General features: G+C 37.6%; 6 protein-coding genes across 11 annotated transcripts in view; 3 read left to right on the top strand and 3 right to left on the bottom strand.

Moving 5' to 3' along the window:
* Positions 1-6,610, top strand: part of LOC116849267 (uncharacterized protein KIAA1841 homolog) — a 10,258-nt gene extending 3,648 nt beyond the window's left edge. The window contains exons 7-10 of the mRNA XM_032826229.1: positions 284-512; positions 954-1,212; positions 4,457-4,635; positions 5,473-6,610. Coding sequence (XP_032682120.1) covers positions 284-512; positions 954-1,212; positions 4,457-4,635; positions 5,473-5,582 — 777 coding nt within the window. The 3' untranslated portion in view covers positions 5,583-6,610. The remainder of the gene's footprint in view (positions 1-283; positions 513-953; positions 1,213-4,456; positions 4,636-5,472) is intronic.
* Positions 103-4,281, bottom strand: LOC116849269. 3 transcript variants are annotated; one of them, XM_032826234.1, is made up of 3 exons: positions 1,791-4,281; positions 945-1,463; positions 103-584 (listed from the first exon to the last, which is right to left on the bottom strand). In XM_032826234.1, exon 1 carries the CDS (start codon positions 3,505-3,507, stop codon positions 1,840-1,842), a length of 1,668 nt encoding a protein of 555 aa, XP_032682125.1. In that variant the 5' UTR covers positions 3,508-4,281; the 3' UTR covers positions 103-584; positions 945-1,463; positions 1,791-1,839. The 3 variants fall into 3 exon arrangements, with proteins under 3 accessions (XP_032682125.1, XP_032682126.1, XP_032682124.1); XM_032826235.1 differs by having other exon boundaries at positions 103-551; positions 945-4,281; XM_032826233.1 differs by having other exon boundaries at positions 945-4,281.
* LOC116849268 (lymphoid-specific helicase-like) lies at positions 4,820-10,167 on the bottom strand. Its single transcript, XM_032826232.1, has 7 exons — positions 9,924-10,167; positions 8,962-9,320; positions 8,283-8,857; positions 7,128-7,783; positions 6,640-7,034; positions 6,296-6,551; positions 4,820-6,049 (listed from the first exon to the last, which is right to left on the bottom strand). Exons 1-7 carry the CDS (start codon positions 10,000-10,002, stop codon positions 5,979-5,981), a joined length of 2,391 nt encoding a protein of 796 aa, XP_032682123.1. The 5' UTR covers positions 10,003-10,167; the 3' UTR covers positions 4,820-5,978.
* Positions 10,168-13,303: 3,136 nt separating this feature from the next.
* LOC116849291 (transmembrane protein 14C) lies at positions 13,304-14,499 on the bottom strand. Its single transcript, XM_032826277.1, has 3 exons — positions 14,038-14,499; positions 13,650-13,839; positions 13,304-13,555 (listed from the first exon to the last, which is right to left on the bottom strand). The coding sequence occupies exons 1-3, from the start codon at positions 14,111-14,113 to the stop codon at positions 13,495-13,497; spliced, it is 327 nt and encodes a 108-aa protein (XP_032682168.1). The 5' UTR covers positions 14,114-14,499; the 3' UTR covers positions 13,304-13,494.
* A 364-nt stretch (positions 14,500-14,863) lies between these two features.
* LOC116849290 (glutamate--cysteine ligase regulatory subunit) lies at positions 14,864-16,660 on the top strand. The gene is made up of 7 exons (XM_032826276.1): positions 14,864-15,010; positions 15,097-15,338; positions 15,526-15,588; positions 15,661-15,778; positions 15,972-16,171; positions 16,253-16,367; positions 16,439-16,660. The coding sequence occupies exons 2-7, from the start codon at positions 15,249-15,251 to the stop codon at positions 16,588-16,590; spliced, it is 738 nt and encodes a 245-aa protein (XP_032682167.1). The 5' UTR covers positions 14,864-15,010; positions 15,097-15,248; the 3' UTR covers positions 16,591-16,660.
* Positions 16,661-20,891: 4,231 nt separating this feature from the next.
* The window catches only part of LOC116849274 (putative transcription factor SOX-15), a 79,255-nt gene continuing 74,287 nt past the window's right edge, over positions 20,892-25,859 (top strand). Inside the window, exons 1-2 of one of the 4 annotated variants that reach the window (XM_032826251.1) lie at positions 20,892-20,908; positions 22,880-23,016. The gene's annotated coding sequence lies outside the window, so the exon portion shown is untranslated. Of the gene's footprint in view, positions 20,909-21,916; positions 22,139-22,474; positions 22,494-22,879; positions 23,017-25,859 lie in introns of those variants that run through there. The other 3 variants (XM_032826247.1, XM_032826248.1, XM_032826250.1) reach the window with 3 other exon arrangements.

The raw sequence follows: 25,859 nt of genomic DNA on the forward strand, positions 1-25,859 counted from the left end.
ATATATATATATATATATATATATATATATATATATATATATATATATGTTGCACATATATTTAATTAAATTGTTACACATAATTACATTTTATTAAATATATTTATATTTTATTTTATTATATTTATATTTTATTATATTATTATATTTATATTTTATTATATTAAATAAATATGTACTATTTTAAAAAGAGATATATAAATATGACATACAAAATATAAAAGTACCGCGTAGCTGTGATATAACCTGTGGTCCTGTTTCTACTTCTTTTTTTGTTTTTTAGGAACACGTACCAGACATAAGGAGTGAAAAGGAATTAAATGTGTTAAATATCTTAACAGCACATAGAGAAGTAATAGCTATTGAGCCCCCTCAGCTCTTCTTTCCAGAAAAAATCACACGACTAGTGACACGCGATCCGTCTCTCCGTCCGGGCAAATTGGTCTGCAAGGATGTGATGTGGTGGAATGGTATTGAACTCATGCCGCCAAGGCCAAAACTTGGTCTACTTGGTGAGTTGTTATACGATATATGTAACATCCTTTCGCGTTCTATATGAAAAGAACGATTCATTGATGTAATATCTGAAAAAAAAAAAAAAAATATATATATATATGTATATATATATATACAGGGTGTTCTGTCACTACCGCATTATCTCTTAAAGACGGATTCCTGAGGTAATTTGAAAAAAAAAATCCTAATGCAAAATGCTATGCTGTACATGCATCTGTACCACTGTGTGCATACCTGAACGTGCGTACTTTAGCCAATATAATTGGTTAATTTTAATCGTTTATAATTTGAAAAGTATTATAGCCTCGCCATTTTTGTATTAAAATTTTTTTATTCAAATTACCTCAGAAATCCGCCCTTAACAGATAATGCGATAGTGACGGGACATCCTGTATATATATTACCATAAATATTAAATATTTATTTACCATAAATAGGAAGGATTTGGGGTGGCTCGGGATTCCGTCGATTACTTCAACCACAAGACTCGCAGAGATCCCTGCAAAAATTTCGTCGTCAGATCTCGGTGACCACCGAGCTCTCTTCCCCTGCTTCTTCGACAGACAGCGAGGACGACGACGGGGGCACCGCGTGCGAGGACAGTAGCATGGACGAGGAATCTTATTACAGTGAGGAATCAAACACTTTATCCACATTACAACCAACGAAAAAGGCGAAACATCTAAACAGTCGCAAGTAGGTTGCATTAAGGGGGGTTTCCACTTTGTTGGCCAGAAAAATGGGTAATTTTTTGGAATTTATAGAAAAGAAACTATTAAAGATAAAATTCTAAAATTTGGAATACATTTAAATTTATTTTAATTAAACATAAAAAAAATCGCTACGACAATTTAAGTAATAGACAAGCTGGACGGGCCGGGTGGGCGGAGTGTGCGGCGAAACGCAGATTGCCAGCTGGTGGAAGTTCTTAGAGGCTGAAAAATGACCTGAAAAAAAACAAAAATTTTTTTATAATCTATAGAGGTTTGTGCTTCATATAGACTAAAATAAAAAAATTACAAAAATTTTTGAGTGAGTTGTAGTCATTCAAACAAAAAATGTGTTATTTTTACGAAAAATTGTTGCAGTTATTTATTCATAAACAAAAAGTTTTCAATAGTTTCTCTTTATTCTAGTCTACTTTAGAGAAGCGGTATTTCCGAACATTTTAAGACCAAAATCATATCGATCGCATGATTTGGGACTTGTACAGAACTTCCACCAACTTCAAAAACGTCGTTTCGAGAAAAACGCGTTTAAAGTTTAAGTAGTACTTATAGCTAGCCGGCGGTCCCAGGACCGTATAGTACTCCCTTTTCCTCTTCATTCAGCTCGTTTTTTGTTGCAATCTCCAACCGACGGGCAGATCGACGAAGCTTGTAGAGCACGTTTGTCAGCGTTTCTTCTCCGTTTATTATCTTCTCTGGTAGCCATTATTGACGCGTTCATCCCAATTTTAATTCCCATGGCTTCCATTATTCGAAGCACAGAATTAAAACCTTCATTGAAAATGCATGCTGCCAAAAATGATGCAATTTCAATAGTTTTTCTTGTGCAGAATATGTGTTTCGGTGCAAAACTCCAAATCAAAGAGTTGAAACACTCGTTGTTTTGAGTGTAACCATCTACATATCGTTTCAATAAATCATCCGACGATAAGTCCTCATAAATAGATCGAATGACTTCTTGGACCTGTAACGTAAGTGGAGCTGGATGTTCATATTCTAAAACGTTATTAGCTTCGGCTTGTTTCCATTTACACCATGATGATTCACCGGGCGGACACTTATCATGTTGTGGATTTTCATCCGTCGAGCACTTGTGATAAAAAGTAGCCCATATTGCATCTTTCATAGCATCGACAGAATCAGAATTATGGATTATTGCCATACTGTAGTATGTCGATAAGTCATTTATTAAGGCATCGGTTAATTTTCCAGGACCGTTACCACAAAGTCTTTTATTGTTTCTCTTAGCGGCTCTCAGTCGAAAATCCATACGTTTTTTTACATGTCCAAAGTACTCTTCTTTTGTAATTGGAAGTTCATCTCCATACGGCTTACTGTCTAAGAGCGCCTTGAATGTTTTTGTGTCACCGATATAATTAATATATTTGACTTCATGAAGTGTCTCAGATCTCGCAAACATTTCGATCACACCATCCATTTTGCCGGCGCTCCCAGTGTGATTGCTTACGCAATGTTTTTTATGCCCTCCATACCACGCTTCAAATTCCTCATCGTTTTTCTTTTGCCAATCATTGCAAGCCTGACAAAACGTAGACTTGACGATCAAATCCACAATTTTATCTGAATACTTTCCAATTAACGTGACAACTTCAAACAATGACGAATAGCCTCTCTTACTCCATGTTACATCGCCCGAGACAGTTAAGCCCAAAGATTCATTTTCTGCTTCAGTATTTTTTTCCTTCTCTTCTGATGCTGCCTTTAGTATGACAGTATCAAAAACTGCTTTACTGGCAGTCCAGATGTTTTCAAGGCATGCATAATATACATTGGTCGCTAGTCCTTGACCTAAGTCCATCAAACCACAAAAAGTATTGATGCCTTGTAATCCAACTCCAATGAGACGCATTGCAAAAACCATTCGTCGATTTATTTCAAACGATTTATTGTTTATTTTGGGACAAGAATCAATTTCAGTTAAGTCACAATCGCAATCAACAATAATTTTAAATCCCAAACCTTGTTCTCCTCTCACATAAAAATGTACATCACTGTCACATTTTTTACACTTCAGTAAAGTTTTCAGTATATTAAAAACAAACATGAAGTGTATAATTCGATATCCATTCATGGCATCGATTGTGATTTCAAAATCGTCTTTATTCTTCAGTTTTTTTGCGGAAGTACTAGCGAACGACACCTCTGTTTCATTTGTATGTCGATTTCCATAAAATATTCTTTTCTTGGATTTATGTTCAGGCTGCACATTACTTGCTTTATTTCTTTTCGTATTAAGGAACATGATGCAAAACCGAAAAAATAATTGTAAATAATCGAAAACTTGAAGAACGTTCTACCACTTCAACGTTTCGAAGTATACTGAAGTAAAAACTGAGAAAATGACCTAGCTAACGTCCGAACGGCAGTGATGGATTTTAGCAAGATATGTCTCGCGCATGCGTACAGAGCAAACGCTCGGAGTCCTCACTGACGTATATACTTTCGTCGAATCTGAGGTATAGGGCCCTGCGAGAAAAGAAATGTGAAGGAATTAGCAGGAGGAAGGAAAATTGCTTTGATAGGAATAGAGTGCAAGTAATATGAATAATAATAAGGAAATTGACATATTTGTTATTTACTGTAATACTGGAATACTCTCCTTTTTGGTTTCTTGCTCCTTTTTTCGATGCCACTTGATGTCGGCTGCTGCGGATCATCCATCTTCTTTGTTCTAACAAATTTATTATTTTTTCAGCTATTCACTCAGTACACGTTGACACTTGTTTATAAACACACATGAGAACAATACAAGAGCCACCTTATAGTACCTACTACTGCACTCTAGATACATTTCTGAACGCAGCTGATTTCTAGTTGTGACGTCGCTTACGCATGCGAAAATTCCTGGGACGGCGAATATCTTGCCAAAATCCATCACTGCCTAACGGTAGCCACGTAGAAATATAACAAAAAAATAATAGAGCAGCTGCAAAGACCCAAAAGAGGACGACACGCATATAAGCCGCAGCGCTCCGCAAGGTTACCTGACTTTTCAACAGGCTGTAACTCGATCAATTTTTCGAATTTTGACTTGAAATTTTTACCACATATTTTTGAAAGTGCAATCTTTAAAAATATGTAAAAAATCGATTTTTGACCCAACAAGGTAGAAACTCCCCTTAATAGATACGGGATATCTTCATTTATCTACGCTATTATTTGTCTCTCTAACATGTTCTTATATCATTTAGGAGCAACGGCAGATGTTGGAGCGGTAATTTGAACGTGAGGCATAATCAGGACAATCAGAGAGATTTTGAAGAGAGAGCCGCGGCGCAGATGATAGCGCTGCTCACGAAGAGAACGCTCACAGAAAGTTCACTTATACGATCATGCAGCAAGCAGCATCACAAAACTAAGCAACCGATCGGTAGGTTTTTCGCCCGTAATGCGTGATCGATGAAAGTAAAGGTCCCAATAGTCGGACATCTTGGCAAAGCTAAAATTGCTCAACTTTTGTAGAAGCAACATTTGCTCAACTTTTGTAGAACAACAAATATTTTATGATCCAAATATATAAATCATTTAAGGAGTTGATATATTAAAATTTAATATCACGTAAAAGATACACAGTGTCTACATTTTATTTCATAAATAATACAAATATTTTAATTATAAATAAGAACAGTAATATAAACACAAAGTTGCTTATCCTAATTGCTCAATTTTTCTGACCCAATATCTGGACATAATCATCGTACAAATTATTATCGTAGAATTATCCACTAAAATAGATTTATTCACTATTTATAACGATTCTGTGATCATTCTAATTTATTTATAAGCATTTTATAAGAACTACATATTAGATGTAAAACTTTCTGTAATCTTTTAACTTGCAATTAAATTTAATCAGATCGTAACAAATTACGTTACACAGGCTGATTTTGTTATAACATATGATTATTGTGACAAAACGCACGCGTGTTATAACAAAATTGCACGTGAAAACATATGTGAATTGATATAAATAACAGTAAAAATTAAAAAGTTAATATTGCAATACAAATGGAAATAGAGACATTTGAAACTAACAATAATGAGTTTCCGTATGTGTCCGGATATAGGGGGTGTTCCGGCAATCGGTACTTTTACTTTATAGAATATAGCGTCATTAATCCAAACGAACAGTACATCGTTAAAATCGTCGAGCATTAATTATATATATATATAAGAGAAATTAAATAATATTTTGTACTTGATGCAGGTGGAACATATGTAAAACTAGAAGCTGAATTTCGCGAACAGTTAGCACTATCTTCAAAATATAAGAATCCTTTAACCGGCAAAACGCGTTTGAAATCGAGTAAATCATAATCTGTAATTTTTAAATATAAATTCTTATATACATACGTCTTATTATAAGTACGTATAAGGAATGTTACATCTGAAATTATTTTAAAATTGTGTCTTTTTCCCTGAAAAAAATATGATATTACTGCGCATAACTAAATTTACGTCGGATAAAAAACGGATTTATTACAAATACATTAAATAAACAGCTTATTATATAAAATTGGATTTGTTAAAAAATAGATAATAGTGTTTTTAAGGCAGTGTATAATGAGCTAGCTTTAAAAAACGCCCTTAATCTGTTATATGTATATATATTGTAAAGATCTATCTATATCTGTTATATATACATATATATATATATATATATATATATATATATATATATATATATATAAATTGTAAAGATTTTTGTATCTTCTATGAATTTGATGAATTACTCAGCAAGTCACTCCTATCCAACAATTGATCCAGCTCCGTTTCTGTGAAAACTACAAAAATAATTAATTTTTTAGTCACAGAAATTTCTTACTTGTGATGTGTGTATTCATATATAAGTATACATTATATATGTATATATACGTGTGTGTGTGTGTGTGTGTGTGGTTCAGTTTTAAAAAACTTCTAAACTAGTACACATAAGTTAGAGCGAAAAAAAGTACACTTGGTTCACTCTAACTTATTGTACCAGTTCTTCGAAAATGGAAAGATCTTTTGTCCGAGTTATGGAGTCTTACCTTCTTTCTCAGATTTAACAATTTTATACTCTTTAGATTCCAATAATTTTTTCAATTCTAATAGCGTGTTTGCGTTTAAGTGTTTTCCATTCCACTTTTCTGAAATGACAACTTTTTCCAAAAGACGTTTACTTTCAGCACGCTTCATAATTGCTTCATCGATTGTTCCTTTAGTGCATAGTTTGTAGATAACTACGGGTCGCGATTGTCCTATCCTGTGACATCGTGCCATAGCTTGAATATCCACTTGTGGATTCTGTAATCGTTGAAAAGAATTTTATTTAAAAAATACAATGAAACATCAGTATCAAGGAACGCAAAAATATCACACTGATTCCACTCACCCAATCGCAGTCATATATAATTACGGTATCGGCAGCTGCTAGATTCAGTCCAACTCCACCTGCTCTAGTCGATATAAGGAACAAAAACATATCTTTGTTGTTATTAAAAATATTAATGTTCTTCTGTCTTGTTTCGATTTTATCGCTGCCGTCTAGTCTGACGTATTGATATTCTCGTAGCGAAAGATAATGTTCAATCATGTTCAAAATCATAACCATCGTCGAGAATAAGAGAACTTTGTGTCCCTGTGCCTTTAATTTTGCCAACATCGCATCTAATACTAAAAGTTTGCCAGAGGATCTGATCAAGTCTTCATCGACTTTCGGCAAGCCAACTGAGTCCAACGGACAATGAACCAAATAAGGATGATTTACGATTTTTTTATACATAACCACTGAAATAATAAATAAAAACGATAAAGCAACGTTAAATGTGGATTAGATTATATAAATACGTGAGAACATTGTAATAATGTAAAAATACTTACTTGTATTTAAAAGGGTAAGGTTGACGAAAAACTCACAATTACGGTCTGTGACATTGGCATACTGTTTCCATATTGATAGATCTGTCTGATCTATAGAATCTCGTGTTGTGTACTCATCTCTATCGTTATTATTTGAACTATCTGTACTCGGAGACCAACTTTCAAAACTGTTATCGGAATCGTCCTTGGAAGATCCGTATTTACTTTTTAGAAAGGATTGCCTTTTAGGTCTTTTACCATTTACTGTTGGCAAAATCACATCAATTTTCTTGATTTTACGTAATTTTTCTATGTCACGACTTAAAACTGCCTGATATAAGTCGTGTTGTAGTTCCGTGAGTGGTGCATAAACAATTAGTTCTTTCTTAGGAGGAACTTCCAGACAAACATCGGATTTTATACGTCTTAACATAAATGGTTTTAAAATCTCGCGTAACGACGATAATACGTGTTTCTCTTCTTCCTGTTTCAAAATTTTTTCAGTATTTTCCTGTTCTTGAAATTCCTTTGCATCGAACCATGATTCGAATACAGCTAAGTCATCAAAGATTTCTGGTAATAGAAAATTTAAAAGGGACCATAGCTCAGCCAAATTATTTTGAAGCGGAGTTCCAGTTAACAGTAGCCTATTCATAGATTGTACTGTTTTTAAAGTTCTAAAAATTTTAAATGTATGATTTCAGTTCTAGAGAATACATTCTTACAATAAAGGTAATATAAAGCTGTATAATCAAAAGAGCTATTTTCAAAAAACAAAACATTTTTTACGATGTCTACTAAAATATTCATTTTTTTGCAATATCTATTAAGATATTCATTTAGAATAATTTATCTAAGATTTACATATAGAAGTTACTACCAAACTTAATATTAATTTTGGAAACACAATAGTTTATTATCGAGGCGAAATTATACAATTAAGAATTGGCTGAGTACATGTCCTTTAATAAAAAAATACTAAAGCTAATGCTTTGTTACATCTTAGCTATCTCAAGAGTAACACTTTTTTATTTGTTATTGATAAATAATTGAAAACAATAAAAATATAATTACTATGATATACATCGTAAAGCATGTTTCAATTTAGAAATAATTCTGGTGACTATCAGCGACAGACATATTTTTAATTAATGCCACATATTTTCAATAACATACTTGAGTAAGAGACATCTATGATTCTTGATCCTTTGCGCCTCGTCTATCACAATATATCTCCATCTCTGAGACTGTAGAAATTTAATTTCTTGTAATGGTATCTCAAAAGTAGTGATTACAACAGGCTGTGTTTTGTAGTTGTTGACTTCATATTTCTGTTTAATTTCGGCATGTATAGCAGGTCTTTCAACTTTTGGGCCATGGAACAACACAACTGGTATATCAGGAGCAAATCTTTCAAATTCTGACATCCAATTTGGTATAGTTGAAAGAGGTGCGATTATCAAGTAAGGTCCAGCCTGTTGCTTCTCTATCAGATGACATAGCAAAGCTATTACTTGTATTGTTTTTCCAAGACCCATCTCATCAGCTAAAATTCCATTCAAACCATTTTCATAAAGTACCTTCAACCACTGTAAACCATCTAGCTGATAATTACGTAATTCCCCACAGAAATATTTAGGTACAATAGTGGAAACATCTGTAGATTCTTTTTTCTCATTGTCTGATTCAGTATGTAATTCTGCTTCTATTTCTTCTGTACTTAGGTTTAACTTCTTAGGTTTAGCTTTGATCTATAAGAATATATAATGTAGATATAGAAATTAATCAAACTTAAATTAGTTCCTTTGATTTTATTGCAAATTATAATAAAAATTAAAATTTTGTTGTTACTAACATTTGCAGGTATATATTTTCTTATGTCACATTTCTCTAAATTGGCTTTCTTGTTTTTATTCTTTGATGGTCCTTTATTTTCCTTGTCCATATTTTCATCCTTCTTCTTCCTAATAGCTTTTTCTTTCTCAATAGATTTATCAATTTTAGTAAAAATATAGGATGAGTAAAATTTACTTTTGTTCAACAGGTGCATGAATAGTTTATATCTCTGTTCATCAACTTCCTTCTTATGTTCTTCCTCAGCTAGTCGTCTTTTTTCAGATTCAATTTCATTATATCGTCTTTTCTTTCCTATTAGTTTTTTCTTTTCAGTTAATGGTATATTTTTGAACTTTACATCATGAACAATTAATACATCTTAAACATAAAAAAATTTAAAAATATTAAACATTTAATATATACAATATATTAAACAATCAACTTAGTATATACAAAGATATATATTGGCTATGTTCTGATATTCAATATTAATATTGAAAATCTATAATTTGTTATATATAATAAAGATTTTCTAATATTGGATATAAAAATGTAACTAAAATATTCCAAAACTGTTTCTCAAATTTGTGATTAAATACCTCATATGTTACCATACTGAAAGAAAATAAACCAATTGTTCTATTTTGTTCTGTTAAAAATTTTTCTAGTTTCATATTAAAAAAAAAAAAAAATATATATATATATATATATATTACTGCTTATGTACAAACTAGTATTTTCAATGTTTGGCCAAACACAAGACCGTTACATCATCCTCACAAAGTGTTCTTTACGTGAAAAAAAACAATAATTTATTGTCAAGATAAAATTATACAGTAAGGAATTGGCTGAATACACGTGCGACATTTTTTAATAAAAATATTCAAAAACTAACGCTTTGTTACCGCACCGTCCCTCTTGAAAGTAATTTTTATCTTATTTTTTTATCTTATTTGTTATTAATAAATAATATAAACTCACCTGTCACGGGCAATGAATGATTCTTGGATTTGGAATCTGTATTCTCTGAATTAGTTAAAATACAATCGTTAACTTCCATTATAATTATTGTGCGGACAAGAGATAAAAGATTGTAGAATGCTAACAACGGCACGTTTACTTTTATGCTCTCCAATGCGCACAATTCTACCTTGCTCCTTCATTGGCGTTCAACAACCGAACCGGTGAAACGGGAATCTGAAACGTGAATGATACCGCCAAAAGTACGTAAGTTGCAAACTGTCGAACCAGAAATTAAATTTGTTCTGTACATTGACACTTTCTGCACTTTCCCTGGGCTTTAATATTTGGTCTGTTCTTTTTAGCTGCACTACTGAACTAATGCAATGGCTGCATTCAGCAGACTCAACAGTTGCACAACAGTTGAGTAATTTGTCAATGTAATTGGTCTAGATTTAGGGATCTAATAGCAAGAACCAATAATCGTTGATTGCTCACTGAGCGCTTTTTCTACTGAATGCGCCCAATAAGTTAAAGTAAAACAAATATACTTTTGGAAGATTCACACCGCGTCTGATGTCGACTTGTTGGAAAGTAACTTATGATAGTTACTAATGGGAGCGTCCCGATTGACCACGGTACGATTGGACACAACCAACAGATGAAAATAATTATCTAGTGAATTACTAGGTCGAACCAATCATTACAATCTGTGTCGTTCATCGTGGTCAATCGGGTCAATAGGAGAACAGCTTTCCAACGGAGAATTGAATTCTCTATTAGAAAGTTGTTCTCTTATTGGATATCGGATGTCGTATGTCGGAAATCGGACGTAGTGTGAATCCTGCATTTGACCCAAATATATTCTGAATCCTCTTTTATCCTTTTTTATCGATAAAAGTGCCTTAAATATAGCTTCTCCGCCAATCAAGTAGCTCCTAAGCCTCTTTTAGAGGCACTTTTATAGATAAAAGAGGATTCAGAATATGGGCCATAGACTGCGTGTTCCCAATGTTTCCTATAGCTTGAGATGCGTTCAGATTCCCCACCCGGGTGCACTCTATTACTAGAAACACTATAGTATATGTTACATATACTATAGCACTTCTAGTAATAGAATACACCCGGGTGGGGAATCTGAACGCAGCCTTGAATGAGTCACATATTGGCGGCCGCCATTTTGTGGACGCTTGTCCAGTCTCTCTTGAGCTGCGTTCAGAAACTCTACTCGGTGAGTAGAATAACATTTAATTAGCTATTCAGGGCAAAAGGAACTAAGATTTATTTATCATAATTGGTTTATTAAAGTAACTCTACTCATCGAGTAGGATTTCTGAACATAGCCTTGAAGGGTTTCTAAGTAACGTGTTCCTTGAACGCACGCTACGACTACATTTACACAGCAACGTTAATCCTGATTAGTAACGGGTGGGACCCGATTGACCACGATACGATTGGACACAGATTGTAATGATTGGTTCGACCTAGTAATTCACTAGATAACTATTTTCATCTGTTGGTTGTGTCCAATCGTACCGTGGTCAATCGGGACGCTCCCATTAGTAACTATCATAAGTTACTTTCCAACAAGAGACACAAGTCGACACAAGTATCATCTTATCTTTGTTACTCACTAAATGTGGAACAAAAATAGAATGGTGTTTGTGTCGACTTGTGTCTCTTATTGGAAAGCGACCATAGTTAAGCTGCGTTTGGAAACGTCACTCGAATACTCTCCCTCTCTTTTTATCGCACTCTTGTATCTCGCTCACTCCAACGCAACGGGTACACTTGAGTGACGTTTCCGAACGCAGCCTTAGGTTGCGTTCCGTTTCACGCATTATGCGCGCATTGTCTACAATATACGTAACACGAACTATAGATAAATGTGCGCATATGCGTGAAACAGAACGCAGCCTTAGTGAATTCTCGAATCCGATTGAAGTACATTTTTAGATCTAAAAGAATATACCAATAAAATCCAAGAATTCACTAACTACGGTTGTTATTAATTCGGATTAGGCTGCGTTCGGAAACACACACTGTGTGCACACTACTAGACGATAGCCGTTGGAGTGAGCGAAATACAAGAGTGAGATAAAAAGAGAGGGAGTAAAGAACCTCTAGGCTGCGTTTCGAAATTCACTGCCAGTACTGAAATTCTATAATATACGTGTAACGTCCGGATCTATTTTAGAACATTAATAATATATTATTATAGACCGGGAGGCCGACTTGTCTGATTTCAGATATCACTAGATATTTTATCCCTACGTTACTAGATGTAAGTACGTGCGCATATGCATATTCGCGAACGTTAAAACATTATAATTAAAATGCCGAATGCTGCGTGCTGCTGGAGAGTCTCGAAATCAACGGATCGACCCAAAGAAACCGCTATCGCTCAGTGCGATAAGCCAACATAAACAGGAGCATGAATCCCAAACACCACTCAGGACACCGACGCGGTGACATCATGCAAAGGAATGAATCTCTTCCCTCGCCATAACTCCATGGACCAATCGGAGAACGACTCTCAGCAACAAAGCGACATATAAAAGCGCGCGCATTTGTAGAGAAGGCAATTATTTTCTTCTCATAGTTAGTCTCTGGTAGCTTCATGTACTTATTCAGCATATTATACTTAGTCGTAAAATCCGACTGTGTTGCAATTACTTTTGCCTACCCTTCATATTTCAAACGTTGCGAAATCAAATTCTGAATCGCGGGCCGCATCAACCCGCGTGGTATCGGAACATCCGAGGCCGAGCCAGGAGAACAAGCACCGCTGATTTTTCGCCAGATTCACCAATCGTTTCGCCAGGCTCCCGAGACCCAGGGTAAACTCGGTGAAAAGCAGAGTGACCCAAAAGCGAAGCCATCACTCTGTTGACCGTCCACGTAAGTCACTGATTTCACTACTTTCAAATTTCCCTATATAGTTATCTATCGTGGACGTAACATACGTAACATAAACTATAGATTTTCAGTACTGGCAGTGCATTTCGGAACGCAGCCCTAGTAAAAAGAATCGCCAACTTGGTCATATGACCAGCTACTCAGCTACTCTGCGATTGGCTGTCATAAACATGTACGGATTTGGACATTGCGACGCCGATGCAAAATCATATATATATATATATATATATATATATATATATTTATATATATAAGCATTTGTTCTGCATTGGCGTCGCAATGTCTAAATCCGTATTTATGCCAGCCAATCAGCTGGTCACGTAGTGCCAGATTCGCCATTGGTCACTTTGATTTTGAGTTCTATTTATTTATAATAGCCGAATTTATCAGGGAATATATAACACGACTAAAACAAACGGAATATTATTTTATTTGTGCACTAATTGATTATTATCTAATTGATAATAAAAAAAATTACACTATTGAATTTTTCCAGATTTTATTTTAACAGAAACTTCTAACTTACAAAATGTTTTAATGTACTTGACATAGTATATGTATAATACATTTCTTCAAAACATATCAATAATTCCTTGAACATTGTGCCATTATATGCTCCTTATATTAAAAACATTGGTATTAATAAATGCAATACCTCTGATAGTGAAGACTGTTACTCTGTCTTCAATGGTGGTGAGAAGTACCGTGTAACTGTCCTTACAATCATAATAGCGCTGAAAACAGTTTCAACATTAATATATTGGCATGAATTTATTAATTTAAAGGCACATAAATTGTAACAGTATCAATTTACAAACAGTATCACACCTTAACACAGCAATCATTCCAGCTGGCATTATTTTACCAGAATTATAATATCGATATCCCATTAAACCTCCCAGTGCTGTGCTGGTTCCTAGGAAAACTGCAATATTGGTAGGATCTTGTGAAGTCTGATAAGCCCCGTAACCTAACATAGATCCAAAAAGTAGACCAGCTCCCAAAGAAGGAATAGAATCTGGAAAATATTAAGAAATATTGTGTTATTCAAACACTGCTTGAGTATACCAAAACTTCATTAGTACAATAGATATTTGCGTCTAATAACGCATTCCTGATTGAAAATTGATGCAATCTCCTACTCTATATAGTTGACACTGATATATATGTAAAAAAATTGGAAAATTTACTAAGATAATATTCGACGTAAACTCACTGGATTTCACGTAACCTAATATTCCACCACCTGCTACCGCAGCGGCGTACACAAACGCAGGAATGTCGATAGGCATTTCTGACAACTCAATTTCGCACTGATCTTCTCAGAACTGACGTGCCGTATAGAGTTGGATTGATACCGATGTTGATAACGATTACAGAATGATAAGCAAAATATCGTGTATCTCGTCGCATAAGTGTTACGAATTATGTGTACGCGTCGGTGTGGCAAACTCATTGGAGCAGCTTTTCCCCATTTTCCCATGTTGTGCTTTCGCCGACGAATCATCAATGCGACGCAAAATACGTCATAAATAAAAGATTCATATGTTTCTCATACGAGAACCAGCATAATTTGTGACAATAAAAAACAATGTGCAATAATGCACAATAATTGTTCAAAGTAACTTTGATACTGCCATCCGTCGTTTGTCAACCAATCAGAATCTGGTACTAAAATTGATTTCCTCGAATGTTTATAATTGTGATGTTTCTTCAAACTATATAATTTCATAATTACATACCGATAGTCTGGCAGAATCGAGAATATATTTATTATAATTTTGTAAAAACATTTTATGCCACAATCAGGTATCAATTATAGGAATATTGTGTGACGATTGTTCTCTTGCTTATTTTCGCTTTCTATTTAGAAATAGATACCACAATATTTAAAAAAAAGTTGGTTGAAAAAAATTATTGCTAACGCGTCACGTATAACTGTTAGATATTTGCGGTATCGATTTTAATATTGTTAAACTGCAATTTGGGAACAGGCATGAAATTCAACACAACGATAGATTTCATTAGGACGATAGATACTTGTTACCAAATATTCTTAACAAAATTCGTTGCGCTGACACGTTTGCGGAAATCCGTGTCGAATTTGCACTCGTCAGCGACGGAAATGATCACTCATGTGATTTATCTAGAATCTACAGTATGATATAAGTCGATGTAATCCGTAAAAGGTATACTTGAACGTGAAGTCTAATCACGCACCGCGCGTTTACAATTAGCCGTGATAAATTGTTCGAGAATTTTCTCTTCGTTGCAGAGTAGTTTTAGGTATTTGTTTCCTGCGACTAAACAGGAGAGTCACGTTCGTGCACGTCACTTTTTGCCACGATAGTATAAATATCTCAACTACTGAACGCAAACGTCAAAAGGCGATCACGCTGCGAAAGATATCGTTATTATCTGTTAAGCATGGTCTCAAACGTTTTGCTAGTCAACACCGGGAACATACTCTCCCTTAGCGAGGCGAAGAAGAAGGCAAGCCAAAATTCTACTGATGAGGTTGGTCATTGCATATTGCATAATATTACGTTCTTATCGCGGCGCAAAACAATTAGTAGCGTAACTGTCATCGTGACCGTGCGGCCAATCGATTGTCATCGTTGAGGTTATGTCGTTTTGTTCGTGACACGTTTTTTTCAAACCTGTTTCTCCGTTGAGATTGATATACCTCGTCGATTTATTTCAGTTAATCGAAGCACTGAAAATTATCCTAAATGACAAGCAAGGCAAGGGAGATGGTACGACGATTGTACGTATATTGATTTGTATATTTTGGAATATTTGTGTATTCGAGGAATTTTTATTAATTACAATTGTGCAGATCAATGGAAAGGAGGACATAGGTTTACAGGATGTTGATAGGAAAGACTTGAAAATCGCCATAAAGGTGTTTATCTCTTCACCTGATGAGGATTCACTGAAGCAGGCATTGGACCAAAGTATGTTAATTGCTGTAATATAGTTATGTCTGTTCTTTTCAACTGAATTGTCTAAAGTGAGACAAGTACTTTTGTTCCATTCTAACTTATTGTACCAGTCTGTACCAGTTCAAGCAATTCAACTTAAAAGAATACTTAGAACCTTAGAACAAAAGAACCTCTTAAGCATCTCTAATGTTATATTCTGTTGTAGCATTTAAGACACTCAATACAGATACTATAGAAGCTTTAGTAATAGCTTACAAAGGTACTGAAGAACCAGAAGACACATTATCATCATTGAAACGAATATGGTCTGTGGTAGAAGAATATGTGAAAAGTAACAAGCTATCCAGTGTTGGTTTGAGTGACATTAATACAAATACGTTCATCGAACTGTTTCAATGGGCCAATGTGAGAATAGATTATCTGATAAAATGATATTTATAACTCATTTTCAAACATACCTCAAGATTATATTTATCTATTTTCCAGATAAAGCCAAACATTGTCCAAATTAATTTAGCCACATGTTGCGTTGTTCCGCCAGCTTTACAGACATTCACCAAGGAAAACGATATTCAATTATTGACACACAGCGACCCATGTCGTAAGTATCTTCAAAATGAAAACCAGTTATTTTTTAAATATATCTACTACTTTATTCTTCCCTTTATACAGAAATACTACCTCAAGAAGTATTGGAGGAGATTTTTGGTAACACTGCTCGTTTACACTGGTTGACTAGATATCAGATTCATCTTAAGTGCCGTGGTATCTTATCATCAAAAGGATACTTACTGTTTGTTAATAACTTAAATACTGAACCTTGATGCTAGTAGTCACTAAAGATTATTTCTGTTTATTGGTGAGGGTTTAAATGTATACATATATACAGTAACATAGGACACTCTTCCATAAGTATCTTGCATTAATTATTGTGCATTTAGGAACACTTGCGCGCGCAAAGAAACATAGTCTTTTCTTTTTTATTATTAGTACTTTGAACACATATATTTTACTATATATATATATATATTTCTAGATATATATACTATATATATATGTAGTATATATAATATATATATATATCTTTCTAGATATATATACTATATATATATGTAGTATATAATATATATATATATAATATATATATATATATATATATATATATATATATATATATATATATATGTAATATATATAATATATATAATATATATATGTAATATATATAATATATATAATATATATAGTATATATATAAGTATATATATAGTATATACATATATATATATATATATATATATATATATATACTTTGCAATGTTACAACGTTACGAATCTCATTTGTTTTTTTTTTTTGTTATTGGAATTTATAAAATTTTATAGCAAGCCCATAGATAACACTAAACGACAAGATATTTTCAGTACATACATCAAGTAGCATTTTTCATAAATTAGTGTCTGTAAACTGCTTGAGAAATAAATTGCATATTCTCAGTTACAAGTATCTAACAGTTTATAGCACAACTTACAATCATTTCACCGAATTTCACGAGAAACTAACAATCTAGTTATACTCTGTAAAGCGCAACATCTTACATTTAACATACGTTTTCCAAACGTATCGTAAAATACAATTCGAGACGCGCGTGTAAATTTTCGTTAGTGGGCAGTAACGCATAGAGGTAAACGTGAAGCCGCAAAAGCGATGCGAAAAGGGATCGGGTAGCGTTGGGTACGAGCGATCGTTACGATTGGCAGCATCAGAAACAGAACGTCCTCAAAGTAACTTATCTACTTGACCGCGTGATCTTGAAAACGTTTAAATTTAGAGAAACAAAAATCATTCTGTTCTAAGTTATATTATTATATTTTATAACTGTTTGTATTTAGGATCAACTTTTAACTACACTTTTGATACTCCTTTATAATTTTATTTATTCTTCACTTTTTTTTTATATTCTGTGTACATATTAGGAGTTTTTATAAGTAATTAAATATTTACAAGACTCTTAGTCTTATCAGTTTCTACTTGATCTGTGTGTAGTATATAAACAGTATTTTCTTAGTGTGCTATATTTGAGTAAAATATTTAACTTATATCAATAATTAAAGTCAAATCTTTAGCTGTGTGTGAACTTTTAAATGTTTCATTTTGGAATATTTAATTATACTTATGGAAACTCATCAAATATGTATACTAATTTTATTCTAAAAGCAGATAATATGGAACATAATGCGAGTGAAAGAGTCAATTTTGCTGTTTGGTCCTTCTGAGGTGGTTCGTGGCCCTTGCTAGCGGTAGCCGATCGGGAGCCCTGTAGGGCGGCGGTGACACCGTAGGAGAATCCTTCGTTTTGCGTGCGCGTGTGTGTGTCCTCGGCGTCGCCGTCGTCGTCGTCGGCGTCGTAGGCCGGCTCTGATATATGCGCTTCGTTTTTTCCTTTTGTCTTCGCCTTACTGCTGCGCTGGCTGCTGCCTTCTCGGATCTTTCCCTTTCCCGCGCGTTCTGCTACTCCAGCGTTCTCTCCTCCCGCTCCAGGCAGCCCTTTTGCGTTAGCCGCACCGCGTGGCGCACATACACACACACACACACACAAACAGACACGTACATATCGGGGGAGAGACAACGAAACGATGGGAGATGGGGGGGACCTTCGGACGACTGGAGAATCGCGTAAACGCGTCGCCTCTCGCTCTCCTTTTCTCCCCTTCCCGCCAGTGGCGGATTCAGCGAATGTAAAACGACGTAAACCTGTGAAAATTGTTATAATTAAAGATTGAGTGCAAAACCTGCGTACTTGTACATACAAGATGTGTTATGTATGTTTATGATCAGTGGGTGAAGTTGAGCGCGACAGCTTGAAGCGTGCACCCTTTAGTCGCGCGGCTACTACTTAGAAATCCATCACTGCCTATCTCCGCGTTCCTTTTTTCCTTGCTCTCTCTCCCTCGTACTCGTCGCACTTCGCCGTACACCATAGCACGTTCATCATTCCACCCTCTTTCATGCACTTTTCTCTTTCTCTCTCCCTCACACGTTGAATGGCGACTTCTTCCTTGCTTCCTTCCTTCCTTTCTCTCTTCCTTCCTTCCACCTGTTCGCCTTCCTTCTCTCTTACTCTCGTTTTCGGGCACGCACGCATGCACACGTGAAAGAGAGAGAGAAAGAGAGCGGCGTATCCTTCCCTTTTGCTCTCACAGCCGCCACCGCCGACGACGAGGACGAGGAGAAGCGAAAAGCAGACGGGGTATGCGAGCGTACGCCGCGCGATACTATGTTATGCCTGCGGATCGCGGATCTGACATACTTTGTATGTTAATGCCACATAATGTCGGTTTTGTTCCTCTTTTCAGCATTTATTTGTTCGGCCCTCCTCTCTCTCTCTTTTGTCGCGAGCATACGCACCGCGATGTACTCGCGCATGTATATCGTGCGTGTGTATATTCCCGGTACTATGTCTCCCACGACCTCGGTCATCTAATAATTTGAGAAGAAGATCGTTCACAGAGCGAGACGACAGAGCTGAAATTCACCTGGAAGTTGTCGCGTATTCTTCATGATATTAACCGGAGAATCTTTCTAGCGAAAGTAAAAGCTAGAATGACGACAGATCTCGCGCCCCGAAATTTCAAAAAATGCCGCGCGATCTTTCCTTCCGAAGCGCATTTTACAATACAGGAGTTACAAGCACGACACATTAGAGATACAAAGTTAATATAAGCGAAAAGAGAGTAAACAGTAACAACACTCGCGGGCGGCAGCAGCGAGCGAACGCAAAAGCACCCTCGCTCGATTCCGCGCGCGATGCAAAGACGGGGTATAAATAAGCGGCTGTCGTTTGCGGAAGCAGAAAACGGACAAAAAGACAGAAATGAAGAAGAAGTCGAGGAAGAAAGGGAGCCAGCGATGGAGAAAGGAATAAATAAGTCGAGGAGCGTAGAGGGAAAGAAAGAGGAAGACAGAGAGAGAGAGAGAAGTCAGCAGCACCGACAGTGGGCCCAGCTCAAGTCCCTTGTCGCTTTGCTCGACCAACGTCCCGATCTACTACTTTCGCGGTATACGACCGTCCTTTCGCATTGAAAGCTTTTATTTCCGCCGTGTGCACGAAAGCGCGTTCGCCGGGAACGCCGAGCAGCAGCAGGTGTACCCGTTTCTCGTTATCCGGAGAGGCCACCTTCCCTGGATTACAGTTCATGTTGGAAAACGAGACGGATCGTTCATTAGTATCTGATAACGATCGAGTGATCTACAATAAATCTGTCTTAACGCGTCAGGAAAGACCTCTCGCGAATTGAGTTCGAGAAACATATCCGAGTGACAACATATCCTTTTCTATTAGCGCTTTTCTATCGGCTTCTGATTGGTTGATCCTTCTTTCTGGTCAATTACCAGATTATTATAATATATAAGAGAGAAAGAGAGGTTAAAGCAACAGACTTTAGCGTTTTAAGAAAAGAAAAAGAATCTTCTCCAAATTCAAGAAACAGTAAAATCGTTAAAGATGAGACACCCTGTATGCGCTCGCGCTCGCGCGAGCGAGCGACGCGCATATGCGGTGGCTACGAACAGAACAGAATCGAACAGAGCAGAGCAGAACAGAACGGAGCGGAAACCGAATGAAACGGAACAGCAGCGGTGAACGCAGCGCGGAGAAGAGCGCGAGCTGACTGCAGCCGGGGCGCAGCAGCATGTTTATTGGCGCATCTCTCAGTCTTAAATCTTTATGTTGTCTCTGCGACGGGGTCTGCTATCCCCCTGTCCCATTGGCGGGGCCCCGTGGCCCCCATGGATGGATAAAGAGGGAGAGAAAGGGAGAATGAGAGAGAGAGGGAGAGAGAGAGAGATGAGGAGGAGGAGGAGAGAGAATCCGAGGCAGCGTCTCGCGGTAAAGGAGAGCGAGATGGAGAGAGTCCCTTCGTCGGAACGGAGCGAGAGAAGAGAGGCGCTCTCGCACAGGGAGAGATATATCTTCCCGAGTTTGCGGTCGCGAAATCGAGTCAAGAGTCGGTCGGACAACCAACGACCGACCGAGAGGCGCGTCCACCGCATTACGCACACAGAAGCCGCGATTTTAACGTATCTGTAGAAACGACTAGCGCGCCGAGGGGAGAATATCCCGCGATGTGCTAAGAGCCCTACAGGTAAGAATTATTAATGGCCGGCCTGTCGCGAGACGCGACGACGAGCAGGAAGAGCGACGAGCAAAGTTCGAACGAGACGTGCTTCGCGCTCGATTGTGTCATTGATTAGATCATTAATATGCACGTAGACGCGATTCTCGCTCGTCGTTTTCGTCGTTTTGGCCTTCGGCCACCAGTCGTGAATCTTTTCATATGAACTCTATCTTACTAATCAGAAGACTTATAAGCCATTTTCAGGGGCGCTTTTAGCGATAAAAGAAAGTTCAGGATATGGATCTAATCACATAATTTCTTAGATGTAGTAAGCCTTAAGTAGTAAGAAATTGATTAATCACACTCGATTATTCTCCTCGTATTTGATTGTGATTAGTTAATTTTTTACGGCTTAAGGCTTATACCTATTGTAGACTTAATTTACTTATTGTTTAATTCTTTACTGCTTAATCCTTTTACGTTTTTACGTTTTTTCCGTGTATTTTCAACGAGAAATTACTTGTCGATCGACACCGAAATGATGTCGAATCGATGTTGAAACCGTCAAATCGACATCGTTTCATCATAAACCATAGGCAAATCGACCAACCAGTCGATTATTTTTTAAAATAATGTGATTGGTCAATTTGCTTGTGGCTTATAATAAATTATTTTGTAGAAGCCCATTAGATATATTGAAAAACATCCTACTCGTTTTATAGACGCGTTTATTATATCTCTAAGATGTATTTTAGATATCTGTACCGCCTAAGTTCTTCTAAACATTGGCTGGTATTTATAGTCATATCTTATATTTAAGAAAGTCTCACGTTTATCTTCAGATAATGTACGGGTCATTTCATTAGCTATGGAGTACCTGAAGATGAGCTTAAGCAATCTTAAATATAAGATCGATCATTCACGAATAATCTCGAATGTTCCGGAAGAACATCTCATGTAAACAATAACTTCACGACGTTAGGATAGCAAAGTGTCGCCCCCATCGGTAGTTGCGTGCGCGCGCACGTCGTTGTCAGTCATTAACGGACGTACGCAGTTCGTGCTCGGCCGAGGTGAAATCGCGACGTGTTTACCCTCGCACTCAGGACGCTACGACATCGCGGTGTTGTACATTGTCGCGACGAATACTAAAGAACGCGAAGAAGGTATACATGCCGATGTAAGCACGATGACGACAGGAGAGGCAAGCAGCGAAATCGGCCGTTATCGACGCCGTCGCCGGTGAGTTCATAGCCGGTATGTGTCGTTTTTATCGGACCGCGCTGCGTTCAATTAATTGAACTACAACGAGCAGCAGGCAGCCGTTGCCTGCTTCAGTCGACTCTGGTTGCGGTAAACGGCGGAAACGAGCGGGCGATCCAATGAATCGTCGCAAGTTCGCGTCATAGTTCGCCGTGCTCGCAATGGCGCGTTTTTCATAATGGCGCGTAATTCAATCGCTCGCTCTGAACCTGCGGGTAATTTACAACAGGTGGCGCCACCGAAACCACGGTACGAACTTTCGCGGTGATTCGAGAAGTCGTGCTTGTAATGGCGACGCGGAACACGCATGCAGCTTCGGTAAACGGTTCGCCGGGACTTTTGTCCGCTGGTTTGTGTTCTTCACTCTTTACTCTTACTCTCTCACATTAAATACATTGTCGAATCGACTCGTACGGCAGAAGGAGCGACGCGTGATAAGTAGTCAGAATTAATCGCGCTAAGATTGAACGTAGTCGCCGCCGCTAGTATATTGCGCGCCAAAAATATAAGGAAATTGCCAGGCATTTCCGCGACTAATTTCATTAGTCAATCAATGTCTCAGTACAGCAGACAACTCCACGCACAAAACGCATGTCCCAAAGACGTCCAAAAGACGCCTAAAAGAGACACGTCATCTTTTGGGTGCTTTAACATATACGTGTGTATGCGTGTGTGTGTGTGTGGAGAGCTCAATTCGTGACATCATATTCTCGGCTCACCTTTTCGATGTTTCAGATGCGTTGACACCGTCGGAAAAGGAGAGAAAGAAAGAGAGAGAGAGAGTTTCGAGAGACTTCCTCCGTGCCAACCTAGCACCCCATCGCGTCAGACGTCGCCTGTGAGACGAAGCTGCATGATGGTCATCGTGAAAGGTAAGACGCATCAATCGGTTGACTAGGAGAGGGAGGAGGGGAGGAGAGAAACGCGCGACATTTCGCCGCGGACGGTTTCCCGGGCAGAATTCCCAATAGCGCGGTATCGCGAGGCTTGCTCGCGCGCTCCTGCGGACTTTGACGATCCCTAAGTGAAATATCATCGGCAATCATTCACGCGAGATCTTTATCGTGCGGGGCGCGGGCGGCTAACGTGATCCCCGTGACCCCACCGAACTCGGGAGCAGTTTTATGCGAGCCCCCGCGGCGCGCGTGAATAAGCCGCGATGGGTGCGAGTTGCTGCCGTTGCGAGAAACAGCGACGTCCCGGGGATTCCGGGTGCAGGATCGCGGCAGGAATGTAACGCGGTCTCTCTCCTTCCCTCCCTCTCTTTCTCTCACGCACACACATTCGCAGCCAGCGATCGCGGCGGAATCACAGAAAAGTATTCGCCGTCCGCGCCATCGCGACGTTCCGCACGCAAGAGACGCGGGTATCGATAAATAAGCTTCGGCATTTCGCTCGCCCGCGCGATTCGCGCGTTTCTCTTGGCGCGCGCGCGTGCAATACCGCGACACGACTTCCGATACCCCGACTATCTTATCTGCCGGCCGGCCGTCAGGCCGATGCATCGCGGCATGCCGCGCCGCGATCGCCGGATGATACAAAAACCGTCTGAAATACGTTCGCGTCGCACTCGTGCCACTCCGGGATAATCCGAAGTGCGCTAGGAGCTGCGTCGTAGGGGCGTTTAAGCTGATTTTTTGGAATTACAAAAGTGCACATTTGGCGTCACACGTGTCTAGTTGTCACAACTAGGCTCATTCGTACGATAGTCGACCTCACACTCATAAACATAAAGTCGAGAATCGTATGTGTGCACGTTGAGAGAAGAAATGTCTAAAAGATATGTTTATTCGATGGGTATTAATAGCATATGTTTACTTGTACTAATATATACATATTTTTACATTGAGGAGAAATTTCTTTCAAGCGAGAAAATATATATTTTCCTAATACCACTGCGACTTTTCTTGATAACATCTGTTTATTCTACTTAAACAAAAGGACTTAGATCTAGATGTAAACATATTAGTACTCAGATATTTTCTCCAGATATTTTTTCTCTCAGTGTAACTCTAGTCGCAACAGACAGGCGTGTAGCAGTGTTGGGCATTAATCGATTAAGATGTTGGTTGACTGAAATAATTGGCAAATCAACAATCCAAATTAATTTTCATGTATAAAATTGCGAGTAACGTAATCATTTAATAATATTATTAATGGAATTTTGATTCTATTTGATTATACATTAATTAATAGTTAATTTTATAAATTGACCTATATATAACTACAACTAGTTTTATAAATTTTTTATTAAATTATATATGACGATTTTAATTTGCTTTGATTATTAATTTGCCGATTATTTTAGTCAAAATTTTAATCGATTAATACTCAGCATTGGCGTGCATGACGCCGTACGTATATTTGCTTTCAATATAATTTGTACTTTTACACTTCGTTGCAGTTTAGAACGTAACAGATGTCGAAGAGAATGAGAGAATTTAATTTCTGAGAATTACTCAAAAATAAACTCGATGTTGAACATCGGCTGCGTTCCGAACTGCACCGAGGAAAGTGTTCAAACCGTATTGAAAGCAAGTGTCCTCGGTAACCTTCTGAATGCTACAGACGTGTATACGCGTCCGGCAAATGTCATCGGCGTCGACTATGGACGCATACGTGCCTCTAACGAATTCCTTCGACTTATACTCTCAACACAGGCGAGAGTAATCAACTGTTGCGATAGGCACACAAATTTCTTATTCTTCTACATATTTTAGTTACGGTGATGAAGATAAAATTTCACTCGTCTCGATTCATTGTTTCCAACTTTCCAGAAAATCACTTCTTTTATCGACTGACTTACCGATAGTTTAGCTCTGCTAGAGGTATGCGTGCCGCGCAAAGCATCAAAATTCACTTCACTTTTGCTTATGCGCAAGCCGACGGAATAATTCTATCTTATTTTATCTGATATTATCGAAGCTAAAGGAGAGAGAAAGAGAGAGAAAGGCTTCTTGAAGCAGCTCGTTTCAGTGTTTACGCGTGTTCGCTAAATCGCCCTTCGCGACTATGAATAGAAGTCGATTCGTGGCGCGAGACGAGCGCCGGTTTCGAAAGATGATAATTAGTCTTTTACGGTACACGGCCAATTCCAATCTACATTGTGTGTACGAAGTAAATTCTCTCGCGGGTAAGGAAATCGCGCAATACTTTTAGGCCCCCCTCGCGCGGGTTGCGAAAAAGTGAAATGTGTTGTACCATTGCGTTGCCATTGTTGTGTCACGGGGAGGCGTAAAACGGGGCAAGGTTGAATTCGTGATTGTTCGAAAAAGTCCCACATAAGTTCAAGTCGGTGTCGAATCCTTCGTATATTTACGCTCTTTCATTTCCTTCTCTTTCTCTCCCCTCCTCCCCATCTCTTCTCCCTCTCTCTCTCTTATACCAGTATTGTATGCCGGTGTCGATCAGCGAAATCACGCAACTTTACATCAATCTCGTTCGGACTAAAGTCATTTTAAGCAGAGTTTGGCCACTACGCGTGGTTTCGTCAAAATCCTGCGAGAAAGAGAAACATATTTTCAATCACTCTCTTTGTCTAACCTATAACCTAAGTTACTACCATAGGCGTACTGTGATTGGATATTGTGTGGGATTTGACGAAACATAGCGGACCAATCAAAAGTTTCTCCCTTATTGGCCAAACTCTGTTTAGAGTGACTCTAGTTCGGACGAATGAAGAAGTGGTCTTTATTCCGGATGAAAGTATCTGCAT

This window comes from Odontomachus brunneus, unplaced genomic scaffold (genome assembly GCF_010583005.1).
Source record: "Odontomachus brunneus isolate Ranch 3 - 2012 unplaced genomic scaffold, Obru_v1 Obru_scaffold_110, whole genome shotgun sequence".
NCBI classification, from domain to species: Eukaryota; Metazoa; Arthropoda; class Insecta; order Hymenoptera; family Formicidae; genus Odontomachus; species Odontomachus brunneus.

Bases quoted from the DNA above. Each gene is read 5' to 3' on its own strand.
- LOC116849269 (XM_032826234.1), bottom strand. From the start codon at position 3,507: ATGTTCCTTAATACGAAAAGAAATAAAGCAAGTAATGTGCAGCCTGAA.
- LOC116849268 (XM_032826232.1), bottom strand. From the start codon at position 10,002: ATGGAAGTTAACGATTGTATTTTAACTAATTCAGAGAATACAGATTCC. The intron at 8,858-8,961 runs GTTAGTAACAAC...ATATTCTTATAG, and splicing joins GAAAATATATACCTGCAAAT to ATCAAAGCTAAACCTAAGAA. The intron at 6,050-6,295 runs GTAAGACTCCAT...TTATTTTTGTAG, and splicing joins TGTTAAATCTGAGAAAGAAG to TTTTCACAGAAACGGAGCTG.
- LOC116849291 (XM_032826277.1), bottom strand. From the start codon at position 14,113: ATGCCTATCGACATTCCTGCGTTTGTGTACGCCGCTGCGGTAGCAGGT. The intron at 13,840-14,037 runs GTGAGTTTACGT...AATATTTTCCAG, and splicing joins ATTAGGTTACGTGAAATCCA to ATTCTATTCCTTCTTTGGGA. The intron at 13,556-13,649 runs GTGTGATACTGT...AACTGTTTTCAG, and splicing joins GGAATGATTGCTGTGTTAAG to CGCTATTATGATTGTAAGGA.
- LOC116849290 (XM_032826276.1), top strand. From the start codon at position 15,249: ATGGTCTCAAACGTTTTGCTAGTCAACACCGGGAACATACTCTCCCTT. The intron at 16,172-16,252 runs GTGAGAATAGAT...TCTATTTTCCAG, and splicing joins AACTGTTTCAATGGGCCAAT to ATAAAGCCAAACATTGTCCA. The intron at 16,368-16,438 runs GTAAGTATCTTC...CCCTTTATACAG, and splicing joins GACACACAGCGACCCATGTC to AAATACTACCTCAAGAAGTA.